Source organism: Lepidochelys kempii, chromosome 1, assembly GCF_965140265.1.
Source record: "Lepidochelys kempii isolate rLepKem1 chromosome 1, rLepKem1.hap2, whole genome shotgun sequence".
NCBI lineage: Eukaryota > Metazoa > Chordata > Testudines > Cheloniidae > Lepidochelys > Lepidochelys kempii.
In genome coordinates, this window is record NC_133256.1 from 154,158,032 (window position 1) to 154,170,107 (window position 12,076).

The 12,076-nt window shown below is 39.6% G+C and overlaps 1 protein-coding gene across 6 annotated transcripts in view; it reads right to left on the bottom strand.

Annotated features, from left to right (window-relative positions):
* Window positions 1–12,076, bottom strand: part of EFHC2 (EF-hand domain containing 2) — a 90,828-nt gene that overhangs the window by 17,273 nt on the left and 61,479 nt on the right. For all 6 annotated transcript variants that reach the window (XM_073358893.1, XM_073358886.1, XM_073358880.1 and 3 more), the window contains 2 exons: window positions 4,551–4,747; window positions 448–581 (listed from right to left, as the gene is read on the bottom strand). In XM_073358893.1, the coding sequence (XP_073214994.1) occupies window positions 448–581; window positions 4,551–4,747 (331 nt within the window). The remainder of the gene's footprint in view (window positions 1–447; window positions 582–4,550; window positions 4,748–12,076) is intronic.

Below are 12,076 nucleotides of genomic sequence, written 5' to 3' on the forward strand. Positions count from 1 at the left end.
TCTCTTATTGTTTCCTATCCATCTCTGAATTCAACTCAAAGTTGCCTTCCTGATTTTCAGAACTTCCAGCTGACTTGGCTGACCCTACCTGTCTGCCCATACATTCACCTACTCCCCTGCCTATGCAGTCCTGATCTTATTCTCCTGTGGCCACATGGCTAACTCCACAGGGAACAGCCACATTCATTTGTGCTGTCCAAGCTATTCAAAAAATTCTCTCGGTCTAAGCCAGAATCACTTCCTTTTCTTTACATTTCACCTGAAAAACCTTTCATTGTATTGCATTTCACACAAAGTCCTAAAACTAGTGGAAATCAAATACAAGTCATCTATCACTTAACATTTAACACACAATTGTGCAAAGAGCTTCAAGAAACAGCAATGCTCTGTGCATTTCTCAAAAATCGTCCTCAGTAAACGTTAAAACTGAGAATCCCTCGTTCTTACCTGAAAGGGTTATATTCCATCACCTTGGTGTGTTCAGGGTCAGTGGCTGCAAAAATCTGCTTGATCTCTCTGGAACTAGGTTCTCCTATAGCCTTCAGTTTGTTCAGGATGAGGCTGATATTGGCCATTGGGAACTTAATGGAGGGCGGAGGACAGAAAATATATATTACATGCAGAAAGGCATTACTTAGTTAATGTATGCACAGTGTTATGGAGATGTACGGCACTGTGTAATTGCTAAGCATTATCATCTTCATTGTCTCCTCTCAAACGTGCAGTACATATCACAGCATTTTCTAGGTGAGTCTGAGACAAAGCCAACTGCTGAGAAAATTTGCTTTTTACTGAAAATGTTAAAATCTCACTAAATGTACTTATCTGTTACACCTTCAGAAAGCTTAAATTTCAGTGACTGAAACGCTGCCCAGTCTTGCTTCAATGCAACATCAAAGCAGGTAGAGGTACATTTTAAAGCACAAGTTTAAACAGTACCTTTGCCCTCACTGTCCACTGCTGCATCCCACTTAATCCTCATTTAATACAGATGATCAATTTAAAATAAATCTTTGTGTCCTTCGCTTTGGTGAACAGTTCATTGCAGTTCCAATGTATATGCTCAGTCATATAAACTTTTCATTCACACTAAGTTCAGCACAGATTGTATTATTAGGAACCAATTTTTCCCAGAACATAAGATGAACATTTATTTCAACAAGTGTCATTCTTCCCGATTAGGCCATTCCAATTAGACTTGAGCACTTGAGCTTCAAATCCAGCATTCAGTTTTGCTATGTTAAAACCCTGTACATAATTTGCTTGCTACTCTTAAAAGTGTGTAGTCAACAAGAATAAAACTTTGATTTTTATTTTTTGGAATAAACAGTCATTTAACAAATGCTGAATCAAAGTCAGACATGCTCTGCTGCAGAACATACAGTATAATGAAACAAGCTGAAAACTGTTTTCTCCCATTCAATACATGATGTTATTTTGAGTAGCAAATACTGAAATTAGATAAGGCTGGCAATTAAGGATCTAACCATAAGAGATGTTGGGCCCAACTCCCAGCTACACTTAGCATAACCAAGAGTCAGGTCCAGCGTCTCTTAGTCCTCTTCACATCACTCTGGTTGTGTTAAGGGCCCTAAAAGTGGGTGTACCTTAAGACCCTAGTAACATTGCCTGAGCAGCGCAAAGGGGCCTTAGTGTAATTAATAATCACCTGTTTGAATTAACCTACTTGCTAGACAGGACCTGCACGCTTTGTGACTTAGGGCTTGTCTACATGAATACTTACTTTGCAGCAAGCTGGAGTGTGACTCTACCGCGCACGAGTGCGTGGCAGGCTGGCTATCTGTCCGTGTGTACCTTGTTGACACACATTACCAGCTCCTTAATGTGCTTTCCTCTAGTCTCTTCAACCTGGCTAAAATATGTAGAGCTGTGTGGGAAGTGGAATTTCTAATGTGTGGGAAATTCCTCAGTGTCTAACTTTGTTTTCATTCCAAATCGAAACAAAACCAAACAATTTCACAATTTGCCACAAAATGACATTTTTGAAAATAATTCATTTTGGATCAATCAAAATGTTTCCTTTGATTATAACTTTTCAGATTTTTTTATTTTTTATAATATAAAAATAAACTAAATTTCAAAATGAAAATCAAAATGCTCTGTTTCAAAAATATAGAAATGGAACTTTATCAAAATGCCTTTAAAAAAATCTAAACAAAATTGCAACAAAAAATCAACAAATTTCTGCAGAAAGCTTCTGTTTTGGCACAATGGAATTTTGTAATGGAGAAATGGTCAGTCGGAACTTTTTTGACCAACTCTAAAAACAGATACTGATGAGGAAAGTGATCAAGGCAAAGGAAGGAAACAGAGAAGTAAAGTTTAAAGAAATATTGAATTTAAAAATAAAAGGATTAAGAATAATCTTAAAACTCTCTTCCTCTAGAATGTATTTATTTTTTATCTATTTATCTCCAACTTTTATTGGAGTTCCTTACATTTGCTCAGGTAAGTGAAGTACATGACTCCACCTGAAGAGGTGCATGAAGTACTCTCCCTGGACCACTGTGACGAACAAGTATACTTAATCCTAATATTCAGTATTCAAATACCATGTATAAATCACCTAGGCATCAATACAACAGTAAAGCTTATTCTCACCATCTGTTTTAAAGTCTTATCTGCACGAATAATAGTTTTCAAAACTCATTTTTAAAGGGCTGTTTTCTCAATGTTTCTTGTTCACATTCTGCAGATTATAATGCTGATATATGCATTCACTTAGTCTGAAAAACTAGGATCTCATTTATTTGCTTAGGGATTAATCAAATGCAAACAGCAGCTCCAAAGAACATTTGTAGTTTAATGGTGCACTGTATATTTTGGAGCAAGTTTGGTTATGATACTAGGAGTACAAACAAATTGCAGGGAATAAGAGGTATATATATAGCTTTATTTTTTATTAATACATAACAGTTAAAACACTTTATATCAACAAGCACTCTACAACAAATAATCCTTACTTCACCGAGTGAGGTAGACAATGTTAGTATCCTTATTTTACAAAGAAACAGAGGCTGAAAACCTGTTTGTCTCACTCAAATGAGTAGTGCATGGGGCCCAAAGGCATTAAGGGCTAGACTGTGTCTACTCTACCACGACTAGGTAGTGGAATAAGGATTTCCACCCTCCCACATGAAACAGTGTTAGGCTTACCCGCCCCTGGGATCTGGGACTTCGGCACAGCAGAGTCCTTGAATGGCTGCTTCTTGCCTGCCTTCCCTTTCAGTGAGCAGGTGGGCAGGGAATAGGTAAAGATCTGACTAGAGTGACAGTGCTCCCCCCCACCCCCACAAGATGGCAGGACACAAGGCTGGAGGGCAATCTCCTTTCTTATTAAGGACTGATTCCATGTATTCTTTGCCCCTCCTCACCTGCCACTTTGGGAAAGGGCAGCTTTGGAGAAATGATGACTCAGACACACTGAGTCTGAGGGCTTGTCTACACTGGCACTTTACAGCACTACAAGTTTCTCCCTCAAAGGTGTGAAAAAACACCCCCCTGAGCACGGCAAGTTTCAGCGCTGTAACATGCCAGCGTAGACGGTGCGCCAGCGCTCGGAGCCGCGCTCCCAGAGCTGGTATCTATGCCCCTCGTGGAGATGGTAGCGCTGTGAGAGAGCTCTAGCTCTAGCCGTGGCAGCGCTTCCACGTTGCCAGTGTGGCCAAGCGGAGACACATTTCTTTCTGGTGCTCCACCACAAGCAATGCAATTCATGCTTTGTATAGAGCTGTGCCTCAGGGCACCGTCTGGCCCTCAGGGCATTGCTCAAGGTGAGTATGGCAGAGCAGAGGTTGGAACTCAGGAGTTCCTGACGTCACATATTCTTCAAACACATTTTTAAATAATTTCAGAATAATGTTTTCAACACTTCAGAGAACAGACTTCCCAAATATGTACACCCACAGTTATAGTTATTTCATCAGAATCTTTGTAAGTGTATGCTTCTCTACAACATACCCAGCCCCGTAGTCCACCCATAATACCCTGCCATTCTTTTTAGCAGCTTGTTTTTATCTTCTCCTCCAAGTTACTATTTCTGCTAGTGCCTCATATGACCACTGCTGTTGGAAGATGCAGCCAGAACAACAACTATGAGATACTTTGTGGCTTTGGTTAACACTGACTCTGTTACCAGGACCAGATATAAATTAACTGGCACAGGAAAAGTATGTATCATCACTTTTTCCCCTCCTTCTGCTAATTATTGCTTTCCTTTCTGAAAACAATGCCAGTGTCAGCAGATCATGAAACTCAATGCAACTGAGAGCTTGAATCCCCAGCTGTGAAGGGAATGTGTGATATTTGTGACAAAGCAAATGATCAGAGATTGTATACACATGGGGGGGGGGCCTTGCAGAGGGGAACGAAATGATCAAATTGTTAAGATAAATAATTACATAATGATAGTTCAGTACACATTGTAGTGTGAAGAAACATGGTAAACCTGGTTCTGAGAAAATTATATAGATATGATACTCAATGCATAGTGCTGAAAGGCAAAATAAAGTAGCAAAAGCCCAATTCACCTCATCTGCATGCTTCTCCATATAGTTGAATGCATACTCATCAGCATCCACCAAAAGAAAGTTGTGACCATTGAAACAAACTTTGGCTCCAACAAACAGATCCTGAGCTTTGAAGTACTCAGATATCTCACTCTTAAAGAGCTCCTGCCCAGGCTTCTTAATACGACTTCTTTCCAGGAACTTCCCACCAAGTATCCCTGGAGGAACAGAATTGTAAATTATTAGCTGTACTTTGCTATTTTGTTTTTAAATATTAGTTTTCATCTTCAAGTTTCATCTCCCATACTCCCTCTCTCATTTCTGAAAAGGGCCATCTATATCAGTGCCCACAGCAACAATTACACTGTGCACCTTCCATGACACTCCTTTTAATGGCTGCCAAACACCTTCCTTTTTTCATGAAAATGTGACAGAAGTTTGTCTCTTCTCATGGTTTCCACAACCCACACACCAACACTCGGATCCTTGGGAGGGATACAACACAAGCAATTGCACTTGAACTGCGAAAGCCAAATACAATTTTGGATAAGGAGAACGTCCTAGTGATATATACTGAATTTTTGGTTTACCATTATTTCAACTTCTTTTTAAGAGCTTATGAATGTGAAGAACATAGCACTGAGGTAGCTCTAGCTTTCCCAAATAGCTCTTCCAATGCAACTTAATTCTGATCTGTTTTCCTTTGTAAACTTGATGTCCTCATGGTAATTTTGTTTTCATATATAATTATTTTATTCACGTCATGGGAATTGAGCACATGGTTGAAGGGCACTGTGTGACTTATACTATAGGGGGATTTTAAAATGTAAATTACATTTAAGTGCCAAGTACAAGTGCAAGTAGGGCAGAACGGGTACCGTTGTTTGTAAAGCTAAAGTGACTAGCATGTAAAACAGTAGAAGGAATAGGCTTTCTTTTGAATTGATTTACTATAGTTTTGCAATGCCCAGCAAATCTGCATCACATTTACCAAGTTCTAGAATACACTCTGTCAAAGTGTTCTGTTTTATCAAGATATGTTACGATGTTAAATGTGCACTATGCCAATTCCGTAGTGCCTGGGCTTCATTTCCTGTTTATATCTAACCTTTCAAACCAAAAGCCAAAAAGCATACTTTTGTAACTTTTTATGATGTCTTACATATTCTGTAGTGATGTAAGTCCAATAAAAGGCTGATGGACAGTGTAATAAAGTGCCATTTATAGTCAAAACTGTAAGTGAATGTGAAACCCAACTACTTATTAAACAAGAGTTTGGATCAGATATCTTACTTAATTGCTTTACTAACATCATAAAAATGACAGAAAAAAATACATTAAGGTAATGATCAGGGTCTAGCTTAAACCCCAATAAAGCATGAAAATTCAAAGTTAAGAATGGAACTCAACTTAACACATTCCTTTTCACCTAGGTATTACAACACATATGATACTTTAGATCATACACAGCTTTCAGAGTAGCAGCCGTGTTAGTCTGTATTCGCAAAAAGAAAAGGAGTACTTGTGGCACCTTAAAGACTAACATACAGTTTTAGAAGATGTATGCAATACTTAAGCACAACTGGCCACCATGAGATTGGAATTTCAGCCCTGACTGCACTTCCCTCATTCTGTGTGTTTAAATTAGAAATTTACCTTAATGTATTTTTCTGGGTTTTTTAAAAATGTTTAAAAGTAGTGCTTTTCTAGTAGTGCAAAGAAAAATGAAAATAACAATAAGGAACACCATTAGGTTAAGGACCTTAGGTTGAGATCAGATGAGCAATTTGGATTGCAGATGACCAAATGGAAATCTACAAGAAGCAGACTCAAAATAAACACCAAGGAAAAAGTCTTCCACTGAGATCAGATCAGCCTTTGCAGTTGTTTGTACAGCTGTTAGATTAGTATTAACACAAGGTGAAAAATGGGTTATAGTCTCCTGTATGGGGAGCCATAGGTCTCAGATTTTGCCCCCCTTTTCAACAGAAGCTTCAAAATGTCCAATTAAATTAAATTTCTAATCTAATTTGCAAAATATTAATATTGCGTTGCTTCTCCCCCTGTGATTTTCAGGATGCTGTAATGAGAAAAATAAGAACAACTTTAAGGTTTTAGTGTTAGCTTTGCAACTCCAAATAGTTTAACTTGCCTATTAACATCAATTTCTAAAATTAAAATAGGAATAATAAGCATATTGAATCTGAGTAAAAGAGGGGATGATCAGGCTTTCATTTAAAAAAAAAACAATTTACTGTTACTTCCTAACTCCCATCTGGTCTGAAGTCATCATTATTTCCCCCCTACTTAGCCCCATTTCAGCCCCACCTTGCTCCCTATGCCAAAGTGTCCCTCCCATTCTCCTCCTTCAGTCCCTGTCCCTTTGCCCTTATCCTCGCCCATCTGTGACCTCCGCCACCACTCCTCTCTCATTCTTAATCTTGATTCTCTCAGCTAGCTTCTTTTTCTTGGCCTTCAAACATACCTACTTCTCCGCATCTTGAGAAGTAAATCTTCCTCAGTTTCTCCCACCTTTCCAACTGCTACCCCGTCTCCCTAACCACATCCTAGCTCCTCCTGTTGCTTGTACTTCCTTTCACTCCTCTGTTCCACAGAGACTTCTCTCACTGAGTCAATCTCCAATTAGCTTTTCTTGGCCAAGTCCAAATCTCTCTTCTTCAGTTTCATCCTCCTTGACCTTTCCAGGCTCACCCTGCTTGACCTTTCTACTACCTTCAACACTGTTGACCACATCATCCTTCCTAACTCTCTTCTACTTTGTGTTTCTGAACTCATGTACTTTTATTTGACTTTCAGATACTTGATTTGGAGTGCTCCCTCTAGTATTTCCTCTGGAGGCACCACCTCTTCTTTACCCCCTCTCTACATCTGAATTCTGTCTTTGGCCCCTCTCCTCTTCATACTCTGCACTTTATGCCTGGGTAACCTCATCCACTCGATTTGAGCTATTATCTTTATGCTAGGTTTCAGAGTAGCAGCCATGTTAGTCTGTATTCACAAAAAGAAAAGGAGGACTTGTGGCACCTTAGAGACTAACCAATTTATTTGAGCATAAGCTTTCGTGAGCTACAGCTCACTTCATCGGATGCATACAGTGGGGAGATTTTATATACAGAGAGAACATGAAACAGTGGGTGTTACCATATACACTGTAGTGAGAGTGATCAGGTAAGGTGAGCTATTACCAGCAGGAGAGCGGGTGGTGGGGGGGACCTTTTGTAGTGATGATCAAGGTGGGCCTTGATTATCACTACAAAAGGTTTCCCCCCTCCCCACTGCCTCCCTTTCCCCCCTCCCCCGCTCTCCTGCTGGTAATTGTTGACCTTACCTTATCACTCTTGTTACAGTCTGTATGGTAACACCCATTGGTTTCATGTTCTCTGTGTATATATAAATCTCCCCACTGTATTTTCCACTGCATGCATCCGATGAAGTGAGCTGTAGCTCACGAAAGCTTCTGCTCAAACACATTGGTTAGTCTCTAAGGTGCCACCAGCCCTCCTTTTATGTTTATGCTGACTCTCTCTCTCTCTGCCAATGACTGATCCCCTTTTGTTCCCTTCTCGCACAAGTGCCTGTGTTCTCCTAAGTGCTGCCCTCCGAGCCTGAAGTGGCCTCACTGGTCTGGTAGGCCAAGCAATCTCCCTGAGAATACTTCTTCTCAAAACCCACTGCTTTTCACAATCCCTCAAACAACAATCCGCAAATTCCATTTAAACAATTTTTAAAGGCAATTAACAAAACAAAAAAGACCACCTAGGAACTACTACAATAGGTAATGTAGTACCCAAACAAACCCTTAACTTTATTCTGTGTATTTCTTCTTCCCTGCATCCCTCCATTTCCCTTGCTTGTTGTTCTCTTTCCAGTGTCTTCTTGTGTCAATTTAGCTGCCCGAGGTGAACATATCTTTATTTGCTATGTGAATTGCCATGCATGCCTATAGCACTATACACAAATGTTTCATAATAAAATAAGGAATAAACAGCAGCAGCAGCAACTGGAAGCATCAATGTGGATAAAGGATTTGTGTATGCAATATGCATCGCATACTATCTAAAATAAGCAAAAGCCAAAGCAATGGAAAGACACTGATATATTGTTCCACACTGTGGGATTTGTACCAGCATCCTCTCTCTATTGATATAACATATATGGAAGCAACTGTTTCAACAGACAGTTCTGTTATAACTAGTTATGGATCCAATATGTAGGATGGAACAGTAGAGTGTGAAAGCTAGAAGCTATGGAACACAGGTCCTTTCTACACCGAATTTTTGCCTCTACTCCAAGAGGGGAGGGGGAAGGGCGGTGGCAGGTCATGGAACATATATGGACAACACATCTCGAAGAACCAGTTACTGTAACTTACACGTAGCCATTTCTTCTTCTTTGAGAGCTTGTCCATAAACATTTCACTGTTGGTAACTCACAAGCAATGACCTAGGTTACAAGGAGGTGGGTGCTAGGAGTCTACCTAACCAGCGATTGTAGGACAGTCCTACCAAAATTAGCATCGGCTCTTGATGCTTCCATGATGGAATAATGCTGGGTGAATATGTGTATTGAGCCCAAAGTAGCTACCCTAGTATCTCCAAGTATGGGAACATTTATCAAAGAAGCAACAGAGGTTGTTTCTGCTCTGGTACACTGAGATGTTAGACCCACCTATGAGAGTATGTTTGCTAATTCATCACATCACTTGATGCAAGCAGAGATCCAGTTAGAACATCTGTGTTGAAAGGACTTGTCCTTTAACCCTGTCTGCATAAACTATCAATAATCTTAGAAATACCCTGAATGGCTTAGTCCTATCTACACAGCAGGAGAGCACTCTAAGAACTTCTGTAAGGTGTCCCATTTCACCTAACCTTTATTTGAATGTGGATGGGGGGGAAGTGTGAGAGACAGGTAGAGGGATGACCTGACTTAAGTGAAAGACAGAGACCACTTTCAGTAAAAATTTAGGGTGAGGTCTTACTGACACCCTGTCTTTATGGGGGGGCATGCCATCAAGTGCTTATATCTCCTCAACCCCTCAGGCCAGTGTTGCTGTCACAGAAAAGCTGTTTTAATAAAAAGTGGAAAGAGAGAACTTATTGCCATTGGCTCAAAAGGTGGGCCCATTAGCCCTAATCAGTCCAATATTTATAGTTCCTGAGGAGGGGGAGGTTCTCTGACTGGGGGATATAATTACCTAGCTACCAGAGGGTGTGAAAGTGTAAAATATCACTGAAGTGGAGGGCGGAAAACTGAGATGGCTGCTCGGTGAACCCTCTGGGAACTCACTGACAGTCCAGAGTTCTTTAAAGATAGAAGGTAGTCCAGTATGTCTGGAATCTATTCCAGGGATGGTGATAACTGATGCTGCACCCCGATTATGAATCTCTTCCATTTGGCAGCATAAGTATGCCTTGTAGAATCTTTTCTACTGCGGATTAGGATGTTTTGTACTTCAGATTAATAGGATCTTTCCACTCAGGTCAGCTAGCCAGCTCCCATGCCATAAGGTGCAGGGAACATGGATCCAGATGGAGAATCTGATAGTGCCTGAGATATTACTGGCTGGAGAGGCAATTGTATTGGAGGTTGGATGGAGAGATTCTTTAGGTGTAAGTACCAGAACTGTGTTAGCCATGCTGAAGCTATGATCATCCTGGCTGCATCTTGCCTGAACATTCTGAGAACACTCAGGATAAATGCAATGGTGCAGGAGTATAGAACTGCTAAGGATCTCAGTGTGGTATGTCAGTCCTTCAGAGAGCATAAGGCCTCATCTGCTTTAGCGCTGAGTTCACATTCCTTGAATGGGAGATCCTCAATTGTTATTTGAATCACTTTAGAGATCCCTAAAGAGCGAAGACCAGGGTGGATTTAATTTAAATCATGATTCAGGAAGACTATTCAACAGGTTAATCATTAATATTTGGAGGATTTTCTTGCCATGCAGTATTAGGAGGAGAACATCACCAGACAGACATTTAAATTGTTTTATTTAACTAAAACAACAACAACAACGTTATGTATTCTGGATTTTTTTCTTGAACAGCAACATGTAATATTTAACAAAACAAGCATATGAATTTTTGAATTTAGTTAAACATTCAAGTTTTTTAAAAATCAGGTTTGCTTTTGTTAAAATTGTTTTAAACTAAAATAATTAAATGAAACATTTTTTTAAAAACAAAAAACAAAAATTAAATTGACTAGGTCAGCCAAGGCAACATGAGAAACTTGAAATATTGGCTTCTGCAGCTCACTCAGTTGTCTTCACCTTCATTTTCCTGTTTGTTCATAATCTGGGAAAGAAAAACAAGCTTTCCTGCTTTTTCAGGTCCCAAATGATATCTCAGTTTGGAATGAATTAGTCCAAAGGAAGAAAATATTCTTTCTACACTGGCAGAAGAAGCTACTGCTGTTAAAAGTGAAATTATCACTTCAACAGTCTCTGAATCTAAGTGCTTAAGTGACTTCTACCAGTTCACTGGTGTGACTTTCTTTAAAACATCATCAGCAAACATATATTTCTTGAATGGTTCACCCTTAGCTCTGAAGTTTATTATAGTTGGCATTATGGAGGGATGATTGCTGGATGTCCATGTCATAGCCAGTTCCTCTTCTTCAGCAGTTAAGGTTTGACCCTGGTACCAAGTATTGAGAATATTTCATTTTCATTCCATTTCAATTTTCATTCTTGCAAGAAAATGAGCTGGAGATAGTGCTTGTCCCATTTATTTTTTTAATACTTGTAATTTAACTCTGTCATTGCATATTTCTCTTTTTAAGATCTCACTCAGTTCCTTCCAAATTTCGACAGTGTTAGCAATAAAACAGCCATTTCCCTGCATTTTGTTCCAGGCTACAGAAATAGACTTCAGGGTACTCAGCATGTGTTCAACATTTCTCTTAAGATCAACGTTGAGAACTTTGGCTGCGACAGTGCCATCTATTTTTTCATGATTTTGTTTATAAACTGTCATCAGATTAGGCCACTTCTTGATATAGTGCTCAAAACAGTCCACTACTGAGTTCCATCGCATGTCTTGTGGGAGAGTTAGCTTGGTTCTTCCCACTTTTTTCAGAGCAGCTGCTGCAAAGCGGTTGTTACGGAAGTATTTTGCAATTTCAACAATATTAGCCTCTATTTCCAGAACACTGAAGTCTTTGGCTAGGAGGTGCATCAAATGAGCTCTGCAACCGTATGTTATTAGCTTGGGACTCTCTTCACACTCTTCTAAATAATTTCTTCTCATCTTGGACACATTTGCAGCATTTTGTGTGACCAAGCCGCATACTAGACATTTATATTTTTTTCTCAGTTTGTTATAGCTTTTACTGCTACTTCTTGTAAGTATTCTGCTGTGTGTGCATTTCTTGATGTATCAAGTGTTTCTGTAAGGAAGACATTCCCTTCTTCTGTTGTCACACAAGCACATACAACAGGATCATTGTGGACATTGCTCAACCCATCAAGGCTCAGGTTAACAATTTTATCCTCTAGACCTTTTTACACACTGCTCAATTTC